The sequence below is a fragment of the Mobula birostris genome, chromosome 21 (genome assembly GCF_030028105.1).
Source record: "Mobula birostris isolate sMobBir1 chromosome 21, sMobBir1.hap1, whole genome shotgun sequence".
Taxonomy (NCBI): domain Eukaryota; kingdom Metazoa; phylum Chordata; class Chondrichthyes; order Myliobatiformes; family Myliobatidae; genus Mobula; species Mobula birostris.
This window is the reverse complement of record NC_092390.1, coordinates 32,489,508-32,513,120: the sequence shown is the minus strand read 5'-3', so window position 1 is coordinate 32,513,120 and position 23,613 is coordinate 32,489,508. Positions and strand designations below refer to the sequence as shown.

The window sequence follows — 23,613 nt, the reverse complement described above, 5'->3', positions numbered from 1 at the left end:
CCTTTATAAACTTCTAACCCTAAGTCTGTTCTTTCTTATTTATCTATCTCTCTATCCGTCTCTCTATCCAATGTGGACTAGGCCTTTTTAGCCCTTCCAGCCTCGCAACCCAGCAATTGCTGACAAACCCAATTAACTAAACTAATTATAGATGCCTCTCATTACAGAAGAAGGTTCTTTCTGTTTACTCCAAAGCTGGGTCAAAGTTCTGTGACTCCCTGTACATGAAAGTGTGGTGGGTATACCCACACTGTTAAATCTGTAGTCGTCAGGAAGGCAGCTCACCGCTCAAAAGACTATTGGGGGTGAGCATTTAAGTATTGGCTTAACCTGCAAAATCTACATCCCTTGAGTGAATAAAACAAAAATTTCAATGCCTATAATTTTGTATACTCCTATTAGGTCACCACTCATTTTTCTCTGCTCCTAAGAGGATTAACAATTAGCTTTATTTGCCTCATGTACATCATATACATCGAAACGTACAATGAAATGTGTTTTTGTCAATGATCAACACAATCAGATGTTTTTGGACAGCTGGCAGGTGTCACCATGCTTCTGTTGTCAACATAACATGGCCACAACTTCCTAATCCTAACTTGTACATCTTTGGAGTATGGGAGGAATGCTGAGCATCCGGGAAAACATGCGGTCATGTGAAAACCATACAAACTCTTTACAGTGGTGGGAATTGAACCCCGATCTTATAGCTGACGCTAAAAAGTGTTACACTAACCACTAAGCTATCGTGCCTCCCATATCCAACCTTTTGAATTTGTTTAAAATTTTTCATTTACTGTAACATTCAGTGTTGCAGTGTTGGGATATGTATGATAATACATTTTGGTATAAGGAACAGTAGTGCAGACTGTTAGCCATATGGGGAGAAGGTTCAAACATCAGAGGTGCACTGGTCCTAGGAGTCCTTGTGCAAGATTTTCAGAAGGTTAATTTACAGGTTGAATCTATGGTAAAGAAGGCAAATGCAATGTTGGCATTTATTTCAAGGGGAATTAAACATAAAAGCAAGGAGGTAATGCTGAGCCTTTATAAGACACCATCAGGCCACACTTGGAGCATAAGTTTTGGGCCCCATATCTCAGAAACGATGTGCTCTCATTGGAGAGAGTCTAGAGAAGGTTCATGAGGATGCTTTGGGAATGAAGGTTTAACATATGAGGACCATTTGGCAACTTTGGGCCTGTGCTCACTGGAATTTAGAAGAATGTGTGAGGATCTCTTTGAAACCTACCGAACGTTGAAAGGACTGGATAGGGTGCATGTGGAGAGAATGTTTTCTATGGTGGGGGTATCTAGAACTAGAGGGCATAGCCTCAAAATGAGGGGTGACTCTTTAGAAGAAAGGTAGGAAGATTTTCTTTTTAGCCAGAGGGTAGTAAATCTTTGGAATGCTCTGCCATAGATTGTGGTGGAGGCCAAGTCCATGGGTATATTTAAGGCGGAAGTTGATCGTTTCCTGATCGATCAGGGCATCAAAGGATATGACAAGAAGGCAGGTGTATGGGGTTGAGTGGGATCTGGGATCAGCCATGATGGAATGGCGAGCAGACTCAATGGGCTGAATGGCCTAATTCTGCCTCTATATCTTATAGTTTATTCTAATTGACTACATCTTCCAGTCATTCACTTGCTTGTGGGTAGGGGTCTCGTAGCTGAAACATGTCATTCATGCAACTGTTTGATGTCCTCTGCATTTCCTGTCCCCATCCTCAGTGCCTCACCACATTCTTCCTATAGAACTGAAAATGGTGATCCAGCTGTGACCTAACTAATATTTTGTGTAATTGTGCAATGACCTCCTAATCTGTCCTGGCCTTTGAAATATGCTGTCTGCCTATCAAACCCTTGTGCTCTCAGGGGCTCCTTGAACATGTGCACTAATATCCCTAAGCTCCTCAGTACTTCAGAGGTTCCTGTCATTCATTTGTGCATCATATTGTCAATAGATCTCCCAAAATATATCTCTTCAGGTTTGAATTCCATCTCTTCCCATTTTACCCACCCAAAAAATTTTGTTCTGTAGCTGAAGGCTGTTACACTTAATCAGCAACACCAGCTGGTCTTTGTCATCTGCAAACTTGCTAATTGTTTCCTATGCTCGCATCCAGATTGGTTTCTTAATACAGTGTTCATAATGCACTCAAATGGCTCACTGTCATTTTAGGACAGAAATTAAGGATTAGCCATGTTACTGTGAAGTGTACAAGGCCAGACTAGACAAGCATATTTGGTTTCTTCCCTTGAAGGGCATTAGTGAACTAGAAGAGATTTGCAATTTAGTATCTTTATGGTTATCGTTGCTAAGAAGTTTTAAAATCCACCATATTAACTTGATTGAAATTCCACATCAATTGATGTAGGATTTGAACTCTTATCTGCGGGTCATTAATCTAATCCATTACATTACTAGTCTGGCAGTTTAACTATAGCACCACCTTCCAGTAATGAATTCACACATGTTAACTGCATTTTGTGATCAAGTGGCAGGCGATATTTTACAGGTAGTACAGCTAGTGACCTGTTTTCTTCTGTTGGGAAACTTAAAAGAACAAAAAGGCAATACCTAAATGGTGTAAGCAAAGTGAGCCACATCATGTGTAACACAAGTAGGATTCTGCAGGCTTTGAGTTTTACTTTAGATGCTTAATGACTTCTGTTCTTATTCAGTTTAAACTTGGATCAAAATTTGGATGGACAAATATTTGCTCTTGTATCTGAGCAATTTGAAAGTGAAATTTCTTTACAGATCTTGAGAGTAATTCCCATACTTCCTGTTCTTATCCACGCAGATTTACATAAGTATTCCAATCACATTGTTAAGTTTTAAAACTGGAGTTATTGGGGTATGAAATTAATCTACCAAATTAATGCTAATGTTATACTTTGTCATTTTTGGAGATGTTATGCTCTTCTAATCTTCTTAATCTCCTCCCTCCAACCAACCAGGTTTACATTTCACCTCACAGAGTAAAGATTATTGCACCTGAAAATGCAAGCGATTTGTGGATCTGCTAGCTGAGAGAAATCTTGAAACCAAATCACCAGATAAACTTTATGTGCCAAACAAGATTCTGAAAAGAGATTTCTGTTAAATTGTTGGAGACAATGAACAAGCCATGGGAAGAACTGTTTTTTTTAAACCTGGGAAGGATAATAAAATTGTTTTTGAAGACGCTGCTGCCAGTTAGTTGTCATTTTTAGTTCATCTGATCTTTGTTACTGAAATGAAGGAGGTGGTGGAATGGTCATCCAAAGATGTGCTAGACTGGCTGACAGAGCATGGCATGCAAGAGTACACTGATGCATTTCAAAATAAGCTTGATGGCCCAGGCTTATTAAAACTGTCTAAGGAGGATTTCCGTAGGCCACCTTTGTCACTTGTTGCTTCAGACAATGGCCAACAACTGCTGGAAAAAATAGAAACACTAAAGATGGAGCATCACATAGAAGTGCACAAGAATGGTCATGCCAATGGTCACCTTAACATGAGTTCCCTGAATGCCGACAGCGCGAATGATATGCATAATAAAACCAAAAGAACTGGGTTGGCAAATGGTTACCGAAAAGAAATGGTTCAAATCTCTATGCCAGAACAAGAGTGGCTTCCATCCTCTCTGGAATGGTGGAAGACTGGTGTGGCTTTCCTTTATGCACTTTCCTGTTTTCTACTTACAACAGTGATGATCTCAGTTGTCCATGAACGTGTGCCTCCCAAGGAGGAACAGCCACCTCTACCAGACAAATTTTTTGACTATTTTGACAGGGTGGAGTGGGCCTTCTCCATCTGTGAGATTAATGGCATGATACTTGTAGGATTATGGCTGGTTCAGTGGGTGCTAATGGAGTACAAGTAAGTAAAATGATTAATGTAGCCTTCAAATGTAACTCATTCGATTTGTTTTATAAAGATGATTTTTTAATAACTTAATAAGCCGGCAGTTAAGTTTTATTTTATCCTTGAATTCAAAATCCTGTGATTAATAAAATGTAAATTTTTTCTTTAAAGGCACAGCTGCATTCTAATGGAGTAATGTAATTGAATTTTTCTTTTGGAGAGAATAGCGTTAAAATTTGTAGTAACTATAAATATTGATTTCATTTTAAATGTAATTGTTAGTTTCAATGGAAAGTATTATGTAACTTGTATACTGGAGTGAAACTTTAACAAGTAGTTAATAATCAGATTGGTTTGATGTATCATAATTGCCGATGTGGTGAAGAGTCTGCTGGACTTGTGGTTGCACTGCAAACTTCGAATATTATTTCGAAAAAGCCAGCATTTTCAACGACTGCCCTTCATAATAGACTGAGCATATACTGTATATTTATACATATCACTTGGTTGTATGAATATGGAGGTTATTATGTGCTTGGACAAAATTAGGATTGTATTTGATTACATCTTGCAGGTGGCGGAATAAGCGTGCAGAATTTGCATAACATGCAGTGGAATAGGTGGGGAAAAAGGGAATTCTGAAAATGACATCTTGTTTTGACAAAGAAGCTTAAAACTGTTTGGGAGAGGTGAGGGCGTGAGGAAGTGCAGATTTTGATGTGTTAATCTTAAAAGATCTAGAATTGAACAAAACTGGATAACTTGTCTTTGGAGTTAACCATAGAGAAAATTATTTTCTTAGATTTATAATCAAGCATTAACCAAAAATAGATTCTTCGCACGTATCTGTATAATTTAACTTATTAATCCTTAAAATATCTTTATAGTTCCATTTGTAGTTTACATATTATGAAGTTGTGGTAATACCGCATTTTCCGAGGGCATGATTGTATTTAGAACTAGAATAGTAGTTTCATGAAGGTTCATTTAGCAAAAAACCGTATTAAATCATGCATTGTATCCCATCCATACTTTTAACTTGGTTTGCTCTGTTTATTACTCAAAGGCAGACAAAACAGGGCTTTGTGGAAATTTTTAGTAAATATAAATTCTGTAGTGTTTTAATATGGCTGTATAGGCCGAGCAATCAGTTCCAATCCTTTATTTGTGTCAGAATGGTCTGATAGCTGCATCATAGCCAGTGAGGAAAGAAGCAATTCAGGTGGTCGTCCTATTTCTTGATTATTCTCAAATGGTGTTTTATCCCTGCAGTTTGAAAAATGGGCACATAACTTCTAAGGAGAGGTTCAACTTGGTTGCAATGCCTGTTAGGATGTTTTGGAAATATGCCCCATTTTAAGCCCCTCTCAAAAGAAGGTATAAAGGTTGAAAATATTGTTTCTGTTTATGGCTTGTGTATATGTGTGTGCATGTGGGGGGTGGGGGATGTGGTGTCTGAAGCAATTCTGCTAGCTTTGAATGCAGCAATAGTATATTGAAATGTTGCTGTTTCTCCCCCCACCCCTTCCCTGTCTTATCCTCTTCCCCTACTCCCACCCCTCTTATCAGATCCATTGTGGGGAGGAGATTCTTCTTCATAGTTGGCACCCTGTATTTGTACAGATGTATTACAATGTATGTGACAACACTCCCAGTGCCTGGCATGCACTTCAACTGTTCTCCAAAGGTGAGTTTTCCACAATAGAATAAAACTTGAGGGAAACTCTAAACTCCCTAAAGATTCAGAATAATTATTTGTTAATTGTAAAACTAACTTTACATGACCAAGTAAAATTTAACAAAGCTTTTTCTGAGTTTCACTTAGTGAAGATATTCTATTTTTGAAACATTTCTGGGAAAAATGCGCATTTTAAAATCTGTTCATCCTAATAATAAACAATATTATTTTAATCTTAAACTTTGACTAGTTTCTACAATAACTTGCAAATTTATGTAGAAATGCCCTGAGGATGTAAATCATTGATATGAATATATCTCATTCTAGTAGAACAAACACAGAGAGAGGTTTTAACTCTTTCACTGTTAAGGAAGAAATGATTACTATAATTTCTTCAAAGCAATTCAACCAGAAAAGCAGTTTCTGGCTCTTCTACTTTAGAATATAATTATTTAAAGATCAATTTTACAAAATGTTCAAACATTTTATACTCTTAATTATAGAATTCTAAGTTTTGAATCTGAGTGGTTTGAAGATCACTTGATTGTTGCGTGAAATAGGGGAAGGAAAAATGCAGATTATCAGCAATGGAATTGATGGTTTAGAATTTTCCAATTTGTGAAAAGGCTATTTTATGGGATTGGTGCTTTTGTTAACCAGGTTGTATGCTGTCCTAGCTCTGTTTTCCAAATAAGTCATTCAAATGTAAAAACTATTGGTCTTGAACATTAACTCAGAAATTAGCATTAACAGGAGTGTTATTCATTCTAAATACAATCAATGTGCTATGTAATCCTAAGAATGATTCAGACTCCTTATTTAAAGAAAAGTTTAATATGGATGAATGTGATCAAATTATAAACCTGTTAATAATCAGAACTGGATTATTTGTAATTTCTCATTATTAATTAACACTATTTTCAACCAGACTTGCACTGTCAAAGCCAATTTAATAATCCAGCAGTACTATATGTGTAGCATTTGATTTTTGCTTTCCATTATGGAGCTTCCAGAATTTTGTTGAAGAAAGAACTATTGCGTTGATTAAATGTTTACTTGTTAATACGATAATGTATAAATAATTATGACCTAAATCAATTAATCTCTAGAAAGTCTTGTGATCATTTGAAGCTCTATAGAATGTATAGGAGTTTGTACTTTGGAATATTGCTTTGGAAAATCTTCAACTAATCCCAAAAGCTACAAATAATCCCTTATCGCAAAGAAGGCAATCCCTATTTCATTAGGAGTTTGAGAAGATTTGGATGTCACCAAAGGCTCTAGCAAATGTCTACAAATGTACGACGGTGAGTATTCTGACTGTTTGCACTACTGTCTGGTATGGAGAGCGCACTGCACAGGACTGGAAAATGCGGAAAATTGCAAGTTCAGCCAGCTCCATCATGGGCACTAAACTCCCCAGCATCAAGAACATCTGCAAAAGACGATGCCTCAAAAAGATGGCATCCATTTTTGAGAGCTGCCATCATCCAGAACATGCTGTCTTTTCATTGTCATTAATGAAGTAGTACAGGAACCTAAAACTAACTCAATATTTTAGGAACAACTTCCCCTCTGCTGTCATATTTCTAAATGGGCAATGAGCCCAAGTACATTACCGTGCTATTTTTCTCTTTTTGCACTAATTTAATTCTTTTTAAGTATATATATTTCTTAATGTAATTTATTTTTGAAAAATGATATATTGCACTGTACCACTTTTGCAAAGCAACAAATTCCCTGACGTGTGCCAGTGATATTAAGCCAGATTCTGATATTGTATTTGGGATTAATTATGGTTATTCACCAAAATCCTGAGGGGGAAGGAGTAGTACCAGGCTGTTATAAATTCTTGTGATTCAATCCATTATCTTAAAAAGTATCAATGTTGGTAGGAATTACAATTTACATAAAGTTTTTTTAATTGATAGTGAGGGTAAATGTTATTCAGTAAATTTAAAACTTGGTCACTGTTGGAGAAATTGATAAATGTAATTTGATATACCCATGAGAAAAGGTGTTAGATGATAAGTATGGTTAAGACTAAGGATCGGTGAGTTTTTACTCGGCTTCTTTAGATCTTGTGTTAATGAAAGGAGGTGGTCAAAGTCTGACAATGTAGTCGAATGTGGCTGTCATATTTCAGAGGATTAGATTTGAAAAGGAACCACTGGAAGGAAAAACAGGAAACCTGAGAATATTGATGAAGAATTGAATGGTATTTGAACCAATCATCGAAGAACTTCTGAAGCGACTATTGAGCCTCCACTGCATTAATACAAATGGACTATGGTTGGATTTATGATAAAGATTCTTTCCTTAAAAATTGAAGGTTGGTGATATCATTTTGAGGAGTACTTGAAGAGGAGGCTTCAAGAATTCCTTTCCATTCCCACTTCCTGTAGTTTACAAAAGGCTGCTTAAAATATAGTGTAGTTGTACAGTGATCTATCTTTTGGAATTATCTTCAATTCCATTTCTGGGAAAAATGGTAAAAAGGATTTAATTTATTACTTTGTTACATGGGGGGGTGGTAGAGAAGAAATCACTTTCTGATTTATTGCTCTTCCGTTGACCAGAGAATCGATATCTTCGGAGTTGTTACACGTCATATTGTCACTTGGAGGGTCAGGGTACGGAAGCATTTTTCACAGGGCTAAGTGGATAGTGTGGTGTCAAATATTATCTGTACTAGATATAGAATTGAAAGGACAGGAATTAACTAACTTTATGTAAGACTTCCAGTCTAATGTTATCTATTGTAACTGGGGTGTGCATTTCATTACATTTAGGCATTTGATTTACTTTTGGCCGTGTGTTTATGCTGACATTTTTCTCTTAAAATATAATAATCACAACACATGTGTATAGTCATTTGTCTTTTTAGATGGTCTCAAATTTTTAGCTATCTTTCTAAACTTGGTCACCATTGTATTTTGAAAATCATTGGCCTTGGCCAGCATATTTAAATTGTTCTATCATGAATTATTAAATATGTAATATTTGACAGAGGAATTGTATGGTCAGAGCTTAATTGCTGGTCGGATTAGAAGGTAAAACTTGGGTTGAAATGGGTTACCTTTGATTTTTTTTTTGAACAGTTCAGTGGTTTTAATTGTGTCTTCTAATGTTCAACAATTCTATTGATGGGAATGAACAGGAGATTCTGCAGATTCTGGAAGTTAAGAAAAATGCAAGAAGATCCTTGCATGTCAGGGGGCATCTATGGAGAAAAAATTCGAAGCTTCGGGCCGAACACTTCATCAGGACTCAAAAAGAAGGGGGAAGAAGCCAGAATAAAATGATGTGGAGAGGGGAGGATACAAACTGGTAGGAGATGGGTGAAACCAGATGAGAAGGAATATGGGTGGGAGGGAGAGGGGTAGTAAAGTAAGGAACTGGGAAGTGATAGGAGAGTGGACTATGGGAGAAAGGGAAGGGAGGGTACCAGAGGGAGGGATAAGTAGGTGACGATAAGAGAAGAGGTAAGAGTGAAGCCAAAATGGGGAATAGAAAATGAGACGGGAATGAGAAGGAATTGCCAAATATTATAGAAATCAATGTTTCTGCCTTCAGATTGGAAGCTACCCAGATGGAATATAAGGAAGGTAATGTCCATGGACCTGAGTGTTCCCTCATTATGCCCATGGATCGACATATTAGGGTGGGAATGGGAAGTTGAATTGAAATGGGTGGCATCAGAAAACCTTGCCTTTTGTGGTAGATGGAGCAAAGTTGCTCAATGATGTGGTCCTCCAGTCTACGTCGGGTCTCACCAATGTAGAGGAGGCTGCACTGGGAGCACTGGATATATTATATGGCCACAACAGGCTCACAGGTGAAGTGTTGCCTCATCTGGAAGAACTGTTTTGGGTGGTGAGGCAGTATGTGTAGGGGCAGCTGTAGTGCCTGTTCTGCTTGCAGTGTTAAGTATCAAAAAGGAGATCAGTGGGGAGAGATGAGTGGATAAGGGAGTCGTAGAGTGATCCTATGAAAAGCAGAGAGAGGGGTGGGCGGAAGGAAAGATGTGCTTTCTTAAAGGATCCTGTCGTATATGACGGAAGTTACGGAGAATTATGTACTAAATATGGACGTTCATGGGATGTTAGGTAATGAGCAAGGGCACCCTATCTGGGTGACAGGAGGATGGGGTGAGGGCAAATGTGCAGGAAATGGAGGAGATGCGGGTGAGGGGCAGATTGAGATGGTGGAAGAGAAACCACATTTTTTGAAAAAGGAAGACATCTCAGATGTTCTAGGATGGAAAGCCTCATCCTGAGAACAGATGAGACAGAGAAACTGGGAAAAGGGAATAACATTTTTAAAAGAGACAGGGTGGAATGAGCTTTGAGACTAGGAATACCCTTTCCTATTCCAACATGTCAGTTCATAGACTCTTCTACGTTTGCAATGAGGCCACTCTCAGCTTGGAGGAGCAACATCTCATGTAGCTGTGAGAGTAGGTTTGTAAAAGGTGTCAGTAGAAAGGCGGTCTCCAGAGAAGGAGACAGAGATCCAGAAAGGAGAGGGAGATTTCAGAGATTGACCAAGCAAATTTGAGTGGAAGTTGGAGACAAAGTGCAGGAAGCACATCACTCCAGATATCAATGTAGCGTGCAAAGATTTGGGAAGCAATACCAATGTAGCTTGGAACGTTTCATATTTCCAACGAAAAGACAAGCATAGCTGGAGCCCGTGAGACGTACATGGCTACACCTCGGGTTTGGCAAAAGTTGGAGAAGTAGAAGAGAACTTGTTGATAGTGAGAGCCAGTTTCCCCCATATGAAGAAGGGTTGCAGTGGAGGGGAAATGGTTAGGTCTGTTATCCAGGAAGAAGCAGAGAGCTTTAAGATCTTGATAAGAATTAATGGGAATTTTCTATTCCAGATTGGGTTTCTGCTCTGTGGAAAAGGGCTAGCCAATTCATCGTGTTGGTAATTAGTAAACATAGAAGGCCTACAGCACAATTCAGGCCCTTTGGACCGCAAAGCTGTGCCGAACATGTCCTTACTATAGAAATTACCTAGGGTTACCCATAGCCCTCTACTTTTCTAAGCTCCATGTGCCTATCCAGGAGTCTCTTAAAAGACCCTATCGTATCTGCCTCCATCACCATTGCCAGCAGCCCATTCCACGCACTCACCACTCTCTGCGTTTAAAAAAAACACTTAACCCTGACATCTCCTCTATACCTACTTCAAAGCACCTTAAAACTGTGCCCTAGTAGAAAGAGCAACCCATTTCTGTAATATATCTCTGTTTTTGTGCTATTTGATATTTAAGGTTGCATATCTCTAATAATTAAGCACTGTTATGGGCCATCAACCCATAACTAATTTTATATTTTGCTGCTGGAGAGATCACATACTTGTTTGGCTTTACTTTCTAAAGAAGGCAGAGTTTGAAGATTTATTTCCAACGTATATTCTATTTTCTTTTGAAATTATTGGTCTCCATTCATATGGTGCTTAATGACATTAAGTTTCAAAGCATAACCAGATGATTTTTAAAAAATATTATTCCTCCCTGCACCCTGCATTTCTTGTCTAAACTCTCAAATCTGTGCTCTTCAAGTCCTTATCTGATGAAGCTTTTTGTCTGTTTCATTATCTGAATATGTTGCAACCTTATGAATATCAATTAAATCTCTCGAATTCTTTTGATTCAAAGAAAACTTTAATTTTGTAGCTATAAACAGTTGCCCTAAGCATCCTCTGTGTCCTCAAAGGATCTTCACATGTTGACTAGAACTCTGCATAGTGCTCAGGTTGTGACCTAACCAAAACTTTTATAAAAACTGGGAAGCCAAGCCAAACCCTTTCTTTATACCTCTATATGAATTGTGAGAGCTTGTGCTCCGTTATTTGCCAGGAATGTCCAGTCACCTTCAAACGTCATGTACTTGTATCACCTGCATAGTCTTTAAACTGCAGCAGTGATTGTTGTTCCTTTCCACCTCTGCAAAATGCATTACCTCATACTTCCTCAATTGTTTTCTATCTCTTTGCCTTTCTGCAAGCCCATCTGGCCTGTTTGTAGCTCTTGACTTGCATTGTTTGCCATACACGTTTGACATCATCAGTATTTATGTTTTACTGTTCCAATGTCCAGCGTGCTTATAATGTTCCTGGCATTGACCTTTTGGAGTGTTGTATAATACTTGCTGGTCTGAAAAGCAGCTATTATCACAGCTTGGTTTCCTTGCCCTTAATCTACATTATTCAAAATGCTATGCCCATCTCCCACAGTTCTAGAAACATTTTTACAAAGTACTTGGCCAAATATTTTCTAAAAAAAAAATATGCTGACAAACGTTGTACATTCCATTCAATTTTTCCCTATCTCTATTTAAAAATATTTGGTTAATTGAACTTAAGGTTTGGCATATTGATACTGGGTCCTGTATTTAACTCTAGCTCTGCAACAAATAGTTTCTGTGATCATAGTTTTTAAATACCAATGGTAAACTGACCAGCTTGTAGTTTCCTGCATTCTTTGTTTCCCAATTCGCTGACATATTTCATACATCAGGGGAACATAGAATTATGGTAAGCCATGACTAAACTTTCCTTATTCTGTCTTTTTGATTTTCACCTTGTTCTGTACCTCTTTAATGCTGCTTCGGATAATTTAGCAGCATCCTCTTGATAAATTTGTGTATACAGTGGTTATTCAAGCTTTGCTCTGACCTTTAAGCTTGGAATGCGCTCATACCTAATAGGTATCACCTTCTGTCATGCTGTTTGCTTACTGTTTACAGGTCAGCTAAGAATTTTGGATTCATCTTGGAGTTAACTGTTGTGTTCTTGCCCTTTCTCCTTGCTCATCTTATTTTCTTTGTGCCTTACACATTCTTGTTCTTTTTTATAATAATCTCCATCATAGAAGAGGTTGTGGCTTAGGTTTCTCCTTTATAGTCTTCTAATAGGAATCTACATGGTCTGTATTGGGCAAAAAAAAAGCCCCTTTAAGATAGTGCAGTATGTTGCTCCATTTCAGTTTCTCTTGACTGTGATTTCATTTAACCTGCTTCAATAACCTTTCACCAAAGTTTAGCAGTGCTATAAGAAATTGTTCCTTGTTTTTCCTCCGTTACTTATATAATGTCTGTTTTTCATTAGTGTTCTCATCACAGTATTTTCTCACTGGTACTAGGTCACTTCATAGCACCGGTTCTGGCAATGTCTTGCTTGGACCAAGAATATAATGGTCAAGGAAGTTTCTCTGTTCTAACACTTCAAAAGTCATATGCATCAAGTTGGGCAGAGATGCAAGCAAAGTAATTGGGGGCTAGCTTGGTCTATACTCTAAATATTTGTGCACTTCTGTAATTTTCCCCCATATATTTGTACTTTATATCTGGAAACTGAGGAAGCAATCTTTACTAGCCTCTGATCTGAGTTTTTCTACATACTGTCTTGAACATCTTTCTTTCTTAATACATTTTGTCTAATCAACAATTGTATCTTGCCTCCGTTTATTCCTTATACCATCTTTTGTTTAGTTTGTGTCTACGTCAATATTAAGTGCACAGAACAGACTATTTTAAACCACATTTGTGTAATTAGCGCTACATCATACTCCCATGTAGCTATTTGTTTTTGTCTCATCAACATTATTCACCACACACTTCATCCATTTTACTGTTGCTTTCTTTCTGTTCCTTGTCTACTTTCACCTATATTTTACTAATGTCTCGTTTAGTAGAACACAGCTTTCGCTTCCATAATCCTTTTTTGTTAACTGTCCTATGCTCAACCATCAGCCAATGTAGCTTAAACCCTCTCCGTTCTTGCTGGTGAGCCTTCCTGTGGGACAGTTGAGGTAGAACCTGTCCTTTTGGAATAGGTACGTATTATCCAAGACTGTTCTCAATTCCCAAAGAATTTGAATGTCCTTTATCTTGCCACTGGGGAGGCAATGTATTACACAGGATTTGAGGGTGGTTGCAGAAGTAATAATGTGTATCTAACTATAGAATTTGCCTTGATTATAACATTACTATACTTGGCTCCTTTCGTGCGGTCACTTGTTCACTGGTTCCATGGTCTGACCAGGATTCCAACGTGTCATCGCTTCAATTTAGCACTCAAGTAGAAGAGCCCTGCACTTCCTGCTTTTCCATTTGGTATCTAAACATTCTATCTCTATTGCATAGTCACATTATACTATTCAGAGGCCTGAAATCCCTATGTGGTACAGGACCTGTAAGTGATGATCCTCATTTGCCACCACAGTCTAAACCAGCACTTCTGTTCCTAGAATCTAGCTAATATTTTGTTTAAATTATGAATTTTAATTAATGCCTCTGGACCTTTACTATAATTTAACTTGGATTTAGGTTATAATCTTTTCCAGCTAATCACTTTGCGCCTGTGTGTTTCTTGTGTTATTACTCCATTTCAAAGGTCCTTTTGCAGCCTCAATGCAATAAAAATTCCTGGCTTTTAATCTCCATTCTCATTTGCTCAGTTTTTCAATATTTTGCCTGTCATAGTTACTAAGTTTTTACTTTTACTTAAGAGCTATAAGTTTTATCTGTACACTTTTATCACAGGGAGGTATTTTAAGCCAAGCCCCTAACTGTAAAGAGAAGAATGAAGGCTGTTGTACTTGCTAGCCAGTCGTCTCACAGCCTTTCTATAATGTCACACTGTTTGTCTTTTTCCCTCCTCCCAACTTCAAGCACCTGGGCCTCAATTTATCTCTCCCTGCTGTTCTAGTTTCCTCTTGGTCCACTCCTGCTGCTGAATCTCTCGTTCCAGGTAATTGGTTGGTAGCTTGTTAAGCTATAGTTCGGATATCTATCTTGTACATTCCCAGTTACATTTTTTACTTGCTGACCAGTTTTTTTTTAAAAGAATACATGAGTTATCATCGCAAACACGAGGAAATCTGCAGATGCTGGAATTTCAAGCAACACACATAAAAGTTGCTGGTGAACGCAGCAGGCCAGACAGCATCTCTAGGAAGAGGTGCAGTCGACATTTTGGGCCGAGACCCTTCGTCAGGACTAACTGAAAGAAGAGCTAGTAAGAGATTTGAAAATGCAGACAACAGATTTGAAAGTGGGAGGGGGAGATCCGAAATGATAGGAGATGGCAGGAAAGGGAGGGATGGAGCCAAGAGCTGGACAGTTGATTGACAAAAGGGATATGAGGGGATCATGGGACAGGAGGCCTAGGGAGAAAGAAAAGGGGGAGGGGGGGAAAAAAGCCCAGAGGATGGGCAAGGGGTATAGTGAGAGGGACAGAGGGAGAAAAAGGAGAGAGAGAAAAAGAATGTGTGTATATAAATAACGGATAGGTTACGAGGGGGAGGTGGGGGCATTAGTGGAAGTTTGAGAGGTCAATGTTCATGCCATCAGGTTGGAGACTACCCAGACGAAATATAAGGTATTGTTCCTCCAACCTGAGTGTGGCCTCATCTTTACAGTAGAGGAGGCCGTGTCCGGTGCTCCCGGTGTGGCCTTCTATATATTGGCGAGACCCGACGCAGACTGGGAGATCATTTCGCTGAACACGTACGTACGCTCTGTCCGCCAGGGAAAGCAGGATCTCCCAGTGGCCACACATTTTAATTCCACATCCCATTCCCATTCTGATATGTCTATCCACGGCCTCCTCTACTGTAAAGATGAAGCCACACTCAGGTTGGAGGAACAACACCTTATATTCTGTCTGGGTAGCCTCAACCTGATGACATGAACATTGACTTCTCAAACTTCCGCTAATGCCCCACCTCCCCCTTGTACCCCATCTGTTATTTATATATACACATTCTTTTTCTCCCTCTGTCCCTCTCACTATACCCCTTGCCCATCCTCTGGGCTTCCCCCCCCCCCTTTTCTTTCTCCCTAGGCCTCCTGTCCCATGATCTTCTCATATCCCTTTTGCCAATCAACTGTCCAGGTCTTGGCTCCATCCCTCCCCCTCCTGTCTTCTCCTATCATTTTGGATCTCCCGCTGCCCCTCCCACTTTCAAATCTCTTACTAGCTCTTCTTTCAGTTAGTCCTGACGAAAGGTCTCAGCCCGAAACATCGACTGTACCTTTTTCTAGAGATGCTGCCTGGCCTGCTGCGTTCACCAGCAACTTTTATGTGTGTTACATGATTTATCTTTGAACTTTCAACTGTTGTTGACCTAACATCTACTTACTTTCTCTCTTAATGGATACTGCCTGAGTTCAATATTTCCATCTGTTTCTGTGTATGTTTTAGATTTTGGAATTCAGTATTGTGATTTTCTTTTGACTTAGTGGTAGAATCAGAATTGAAATTTGTTGAATAGTAGCAGCTGTGATTAACTGGCCAGGCATTTGCAACTGTATGGTATCCCATATCAAGCTTGGCTGCCTCATGTTTGTATAGTTGCAAGCACTCTACTTTATTTGCTAACAACCATGGTTATTAATGGTTGCTGCCGTCTAGCTCCCTTGCCCCCTCAGTCCTTATGCAGGGTCTCAACCTGAAATGTCAGCTATTCATTTGCTTCCAGGCAGCTGCAGCTTTTTGTCTCCTTTCTGGAAAATATTTCATTCAACAAAATTCCATAAATTGTAAAGGCTATAATTGTTTGTGGATATTTTGTTATTGTTTATCATTTTGTTAGTCATATTAGTGAATGTAGATCAAATACACTCAGAGACCAAAGCAGGAAAGTGAAAGTTTATAAATAGAGCATGACAGGGTGGGGGCGGTGGGAATAAAATTTAGGCAGCCAGGTTGAAATGTGATGTAAATAATGTAAGTGGTCCAGTTGTATCTTCGTCATTTGCACCATGACGGGATCTGTTAATTTTTCACATCTAACACTGCATAGGGAGTATCATGTTCCATTCTTAAGAATTTCCACAGAATCAGGCCTTTCAGTCCATCTAGTATGTGCCAATGTATTAATCTACCTTCTAAATAGATGGTAACTAGTTATACAGTTTTCAGGGCTATTTTGCTTTGCCACTCAAAGATTACCCAAACAGTTTTTGTTATTTTTTGTCTAGTCTTATTTGAATTCTTGAACTTATTTTCTTGTCCAACACAATAACCCCACAATATATTTTTAGTCCAGGATAATTTAGCTATATAAATATATCATGGGGGTCATTTCCATCAGCATACTTTTGATATCATGCACTGCTTTATTATTCGTGAATAGGTGAGGAATAAAAGTATATAGACTTTGTGCAGGCAACAGAATTCGATTGCTGCTATGGTCAGTGCAAACATGGTGGGTGAAAGGACCCATTCTTCTTTACTGTTATCTACGTCATAATTCAAGCAAAATAAAATTTTGGATATGGATGAAGAATGTTGTCATGTCTGAACAGAATATGGCTGGTACTGTCACAGTGTCTTCCGTCCCATTGGAATGACCTGCCTAAAACTATAAATGCATTTATTTTTGATGAATATTTCCAGAACTCCTTCACGCCTAAATGTTCTGGGCAAACCAGTTACATAATGTTGAGATAAAATAAGCTACTATGGTACCAAGGGCATATGTTTCATTATGCAGTAAGATCTAGCCTTATTGAATTTCATGATGCGTAATTAAATGTATGGCAAACAAAAAGTTGATTGACTTAGTAGTATATGTTGTGTTTATATAAAAATATTTCAATGATGTTTGGTAGTGTTTAAATTGTTGTCCAGAAACTTGTATTCTAAAAAGTTTCAAAATACATTTAAGTTCCATATCAGTGTAATAACTTGCTGGATATCTAAATGTATTTCAGAAGTTCATACGTGAGAATGGTTTGTCAAAATTGCTTAAAAAGGAAATCTGCCGTTTTAAAAAAAAATGATTTGGAACACCTGCCTGTTTTGTAAAGTTGATTGACTTGTATCATCAAAACCTCATTGAAACTGATGCCAGAAAAGGGGATAAAGCACCTGAAGAAGCAAGGTGTCACATGAGAATCTATTACACATTTATGGCCAGATAGTGAGAAAAAAATATTTTTGTTAGAGCAATTTTTCCATATAAAACAGTGAAAATAATTACTACAGTTCATTGCAACCTTTTGCATGATATAAATTTAAAATTTCCATATGTAAGCTTTTATTATTCCAAGTAAATTTAATCTGATTCAAGATGTCGATGTCTTTTTTTTTATTTTGCAGCTGTTTGGGGATGTCGAAGCACAGTTTAGGAGAATTATGAAGATGATAGCTGGAGGTGGGCTGTCAATCACAGGAGCGCACACCATGTGTGGAGACTACCTGTACAGTGGGCACACTGTTATGTTAACACTCACCTACTTATTTATCAAAGAATGTAAGTTTTCTCGTGAATATTTTTCTTAAACATTGTTAATCTGTTTGGGTACATCTCGTTGATCCTTCAACAAACCTAAGAGAGAGCAAAGTAAGATTTTTTTTCAAAGACGAAAGTAAATTTATTAATAAAATATATATGTTATAATATATATCCTGAGATTAATTTTCTTGCTGGGAATTACTGGAAAATAAAGAAATATAATATAATTTATGTGGAACAGTACATAAAGATGGACAAAACCGAAGTGCAGAAGAATTTGAATGGTTCAAATAAAAAAAATTGATACAAAGAACACGAGTTTTAGAGTCCTCAAATGAGTTTGTATGTTTTGGATTTTTGGATGATAGATAAACAGTCCTTCTGGCATATTTGCTTCAAGTTTCAATTGTAGATGCACTAGAATACAGATACGTTGCATTCAGTGACAATGTGGACAGATGTTGCATATCTAACGTAGTGGAAACTTCCCAAAGATTTCAGAAAAATTGTGATGGAATGATATTGGTAACAGCATTTTGCCACTTGTAGTTTAACTATATGTGGTACTGAAACAGTGTGCAAACTCTGCAGCCAGCATGCAAAAAATGTATTGTACCTGGGACGCTCTAGCTATGCAATTACAGTGCTAACTAAAGTATCACAATACCTCATTGCTCTTAAACTTTAATTGATTCATGTACAAGATTATTCAAGTCACTCTGAATACTAATATCCTTGAATTCTTATGTTAAAGAAAGTGAATGACTTTTTACATTGTAGAACATCCACCATATGTACAGCCATTTAACAAGCCTATGTATATTTCCATGGAGTCACTACATTCTCCTCAGAGCCCAAATTGTATCCATTCAATAGTTCATCCACCAATATCCTGTGATGTTAAAAATGATTCCATCGTCCAACATTTCTTTGTCGGTATGCTGAAGACACGGTTTCCTTTGCAACCCCTTGAGATTTGTTCATTCACTGCCCTTTTCATAACTCTTTCAGCAATTCGCTTGCAGTTGCATGCCAGTGTGTTGCCTTCAAGGTGCTCATCACGTGGTGTTCTTTACACTGGATGAACCAAATGCAGATTGAGTGGTTGTCTTGCATGACCTTCCATTTTCCTGTTCTTTAATTCTACACCTCACTGTCATTTGGTCTTGTTTGATGAGGCTGATCCATTGAGGCATGTATAGATTTAAATTCAACAGTTTCAGGTAACCAATCTTGCTAATTTTTTTTCCAGAACTGGCCATTTTTGTTACACATTCTTGTACCTCGAAACCTTAATTCTGCTTTGCTCCACAAAATCAGCCTACTCAGCCTGCTATTTCTGGCATTATCTTTTGTATGTTTTCCAGTCATTGCTCTATTTTGCATCCTCTTTCCATCACATTTTTAATCTACTAATTCAACAGTAGCACAATATTGTCACCTGGACAACCTTGGTCTTGATCCAATCACTGATATTTCCCTAGAGGACCCCCACCACCTACTGTAGGTCTTGCTTTCTTCTTGCTGCTGCCATCAGGAAGAAGGTATAGAAATCTTTGGACTCTCACCACCAGGTTCAGGAGCAGTTATTGCCCCTCAGACACCAGGCTCTTGAACCAAAGCGGATAACTTCACTCCATTTGCCCCGTTACTAAACTGTTCCCATTACCCATGTAGGGACTTGCTTTCAAGGACTCTTCATCTCATGTTTTTGATATTTATAGTTTATTATTTCCTTCTGTTTTTTACTTTTTGTATTTACACAATTTGTCTTTTGCACATTGGTTGTCCAGTCTTTCATTGATTCTGTTATAGTTATTGGATGTATTGAGTATGCCCGCAAGAAAACAAATCTCGGGTTGCATATGGTGACACGTACTTGATAATAAATTTAGTTGAACTTTGATATTTTGTTCTTTCTCTCCCTCTCAACTAAAGTAGGTTTTTTTCATTTTTCTGATGAAAGATTCTTTACCTGGAAGTAGGAAAACTGTTGACTTATCTGCATAAATGTTGTCTGGAGTTAATATTGATGACTTCTAATGAATTGTGAAAATATTTCCTCAGATTATTTGAGGTTTTATAAGCTACATTTCTTAATGTATTTTAACTGCTAATAGAACATTCTGATTAACTGCAATGTTCACACTGCAGTTCCCCATTTATTATACTCCCATTTTGTTTCTCAGATTCTCCGAAAGATTGGTGGTGGTATCACTGGTCCTGCTGGGTTCTCAGTATTGTTGGGGTTTTCTGTATTCTTCTGGCACATGATCACTATACCGTAGATGTAGTGGTGGCATATTATATCACTACACGTCTTTTTTGGTGGTACCATACTATGGCTACACAGCAAGTAAGTTCCTACTTACAAATCAATGATGGCATTGTTTCTTTCAAAAAAAATTAAATAAAAACTTGAATTTTTAAAAAAAAATATCACTTGTATGTATCTGTGGTCAGTCAAAAGTGGTTTATAGTATTATCCTAATTCTGCTTTAAGGTTAGAAAGATTACAGGGACAGGTTTGTGAAGTGGTCTGCTTTGTTTTTGTGCTGTATTGTAATCTGATATAATCTTGAAATTGGTATGCTCCTGGTTTAGGACTGACCATAAAAATACATGTACGATAGCTAACTTTACAGTCAAAATATTATTTTCAGGTTGATGAGTAAATAAACTAAACAGATTTAAGATGTGCATAAAAAATCCATGATCATTGCCTTGACTCATTCAGTAGAAAGTTTGGATTTTAATGTGTACTGACACACAGTGTGCTACCATTGCTTTGCACAGTAAGGGGAAGTGGGAGAGTAAACGAAAAAGAAGTGTGTATGACCTGGAGGGATGTGAATAACAATAGAATAGAGCAGTATCCAATCCAGGAGCACGTCCACCTGTATCATAATGCCACTTGCCTTTCACATGCTAATTCTTAACATAAGCATAATAAAATAGCTATTTAAAAAATGTAAATTTTCCCACCATCCACAGCTGGTATTTGTGTTCAGAAAAAGGTGCAATGTATCAAATTAATCTTGGAATCAGTAAATACAGATTGTCTGCATTTACATTGCATGATGTTGAATTGTTTAATCTTTATCAAATGTTTCTCACAAATGGTTAAGTATTTTGTTTTGTTAAAGAAACCTATCAAGTGCTGCATACTTTTTCCCCTTATCCCTGAGAAATAAATCTCTTAAGGGCTTCCGAAAATGTTAGCCTTGTACTCTGATCCTAGGAATGAAAAGTACTGTGCAGTTTAAGTTAATGCACTACAAATACCTGTCCATTACTTTCACTGGCTAATTTTTGGGATACTTGTTGACTGGAGTTGGTTTAGCTGACATAATAATCCTGACTGAGAAACTTTTCAACTGCTTACCCAAAAGCAAGAAATGTTCTTATTTCATTCTTTGCATGCATTTTACTCTTGTTGCAATGTAATTAGTTTTTGCGATATTTCCATTTAATTAACATTTTTATGTTCCTGTGTTTTAAGGTATTAAAGGAAGCCTCCAAGACTAATTTTCTATCCCAAGTGTGGTGGTATAAATTCTTTCGGTTTTTGGAAAGCAACGTTCAAGGCATTGTACCTCTTACATACCATTTGCCATTTTCCTGGCCATCCATTTCACAGTTCTTCGGGAAAAAAATTAAATACAGCAGATTAGTGACTGATACATAACACTAGGTAACTTAGAGGACTGTGCAAAGTGCTGAAAAATCCCTTTGAGCTGATGCCATTTTGAACTTTCTGCTAATTCATGTATTGCAGCATTTTTACTAAAGTGTTCCAATTTAACTGGTCAGCACTGTGATCTTTCCAAAGGACTATAGAACAAAAGCAGTTGACATGCACTATATAATCTTTTGTTAATTGTCTGTTTGTCTTTGATATTTGCCATAAGCGCAATCACATTCAGTTGTGTTTGATATTAACTGCATCAGTGGCAATTGTCCTGTCTGCTTGTGTTTTATTTAGCCTGTTTGCAAAGGTGTCTGGGATAAATTGTATTTTTTCAATCAAATTTATCTTCTCAATAATTCATGCCCCAAAGACTGGGCTTAAAGCCATTCTCTTGAAACTCTTTAGCTATATAAGCAAAATAGTTGGTAAATAACATGACTGGGTTCTGTATGTATTTTAGAACCAATGTGGCAAAAGAAACTTAAGTGCAAAAACATTTTATAAAAATCATTCTTGTTATGTTAAATGAATGTGGCAGTGCAAAAAAAAATCAAATCTTCACAGGAATTTTCAACTACTAAGATGAAGTCTGCATAGAACACTCATAGCAAGAATGAAATCATCACCGGGTGGAGGTTTTGACTGATAGTTTTCTAGTGCCTTTTCTTGTCCTGATTGTATGGTCAGTAGGTGGTCTCAGATATAGTATATGAAAATTCAAAATCCTATATGTATGTTACCTTGAGTATTGAGTTAATAATTAACTGTTGCAGAATTGCAAAATGTAAGCTCAACAATGAGCATTCAATTTTGTAGTTATTATTTCTGTGATCCATATCTTGAATACTTAGAGATATTGGGTGCAAAATTAAAGATGGTTATATTCAATTCACTAACTGTGGGCATGTCCTGTTAGCTATATTACTGTACAAGTAAATTATTTTATTATATAAATGGGAAGTATGACAGCAGATCCGTTGGTTTTTGACTTCCTTTTTATAGATTTTGCATTTTTCTTAAATATCAAGTCATAACATGAAGGTGAAATAAATGTGTGCAGAGGTTAATGTACTAGCAAAGTATCTATGCTCCTCTGATTTGTTGGTAAAGCAGCTGCAGAGATGCTCTATTTCTATAAATTTTATTATATTTGTGCAAATAATGCATGTAGTCTTTAAATCTCACCCAAATCAGAAGTCGTGAAAATGAAGTCTATACTTGCCAATGTGGGAAATAGTTTTTTATTGCAAAATATGATCTCCATTCTGTATTTTATGTGAAAGGAAATTCTTTTCTGTAGTTTTGTGAATACACAAGGTGATATTTGTATTGTAAAACAATTATGAAGGATGAACAATAAAAAACTTTAAATGTAAACATTTTCCTTTAGCTGTGTTTGTTTTGATACAATTTTAAAATTTAAATGAGAGAATTGTGCTTTAAATTTCCTTGTACTTGCTGTGTGTTGATTAGATTTTTGTCATTTTGAATTTTTATTGAGTAAATGAGAACAGAAGAAAATACATGTATCAGAGAACATGTCCTTTCTCTCCCAGCTGTCTTGTTCTTTCTTTGCCTTTTCATCATCAAACATGTGATAATAAACACTGTCACTCTGTGGCATAGCCGTAAGACATTGGAGCAGAATTAGGCCATTTAGCCCATTGAGTCTGCTCCATCATTTAATCCCTCAACCCTATTTTCCTGCCGCCTTCCCCCATCCATCTCATTTGACGCCCTTATTTATCAAGAATCTATCAGTTTCCACTTTAAATATACCCAATGTCTTGGCTGTTATGGCTGTGGCAATGAATTCCAAAGACTCATTACCCTGTAGCTAAAGAAATTCCACCTCATTTCTGTTCAAAAGGGATCTCCTTGTATTCTGAAGTTACTCCCTCAGGTCCCCCACTTAACGAAAACATCATTTCCATGTCCTCTCTCAACTAGGCCTTTCAATAATTAATAAGTTTCAAAAAGATTTCCCATCCACCCCCATCATACTTTCTAAACTCCAGTGAGTACAGACCCAGAGCCATCAAATGCTCCTCATGCATTAATCCTTTTGAATTCATGGAATCATCCTCATGAACCTCCTCTGGACCCTCTCCAATGCCAGCACGTCCTTT

At 37.4% G+C, this 23,613-nt stretch overlaps 1 protein-coding gene across 4 annotated transcripts in view; it reads left to right on the top strand.

Annotated features, from left to right (window-relative positions):
* Nucleotides 1–22,861, top strand: part of sgms1b (sphingomyelin synthase 1b) — a 94,766-nt gene extending 71,905 nt beyond the window's left edge. For all 4 annotated transcript variants that reach the window (XM_072239242.1, XM_072239244.1, XM_072239241.1 and 1 more), the window contains exons 4-8: nucleotides 2,968–3,871; nucleotides 5,426–5,543; nucleotides 17,658–17,811; nucleotides 19,983–20,149; nucleotides 21,296–22,861. In XM_072239242.1, coding sequence (XP_072095343.1) covers nucleotides 3,246–3,871; nucleotides 5,426–5,543; nucleotides 17,658–17,811; nucleotides 19,983–20,149; nucleotides 21,296–21,481 — 1,251 coding nt within the window. In that variant the 5' untranslated portion in view covers nucleotides 2,968–3,245 and the 3' untranslated portion in view covers nucleotides 21,482–22,861. The remainder of the gene's footprint in view (nucleotides 1–2,967; nucleotides 3,872–5,425; nucleotides 5,544–17,657; nucleotides 17,812–19,982; nucleotides 20,150–21,295) is intronic.
* Nucleotides 22,862–23,613: the final 752 nt, after the last annotated feature.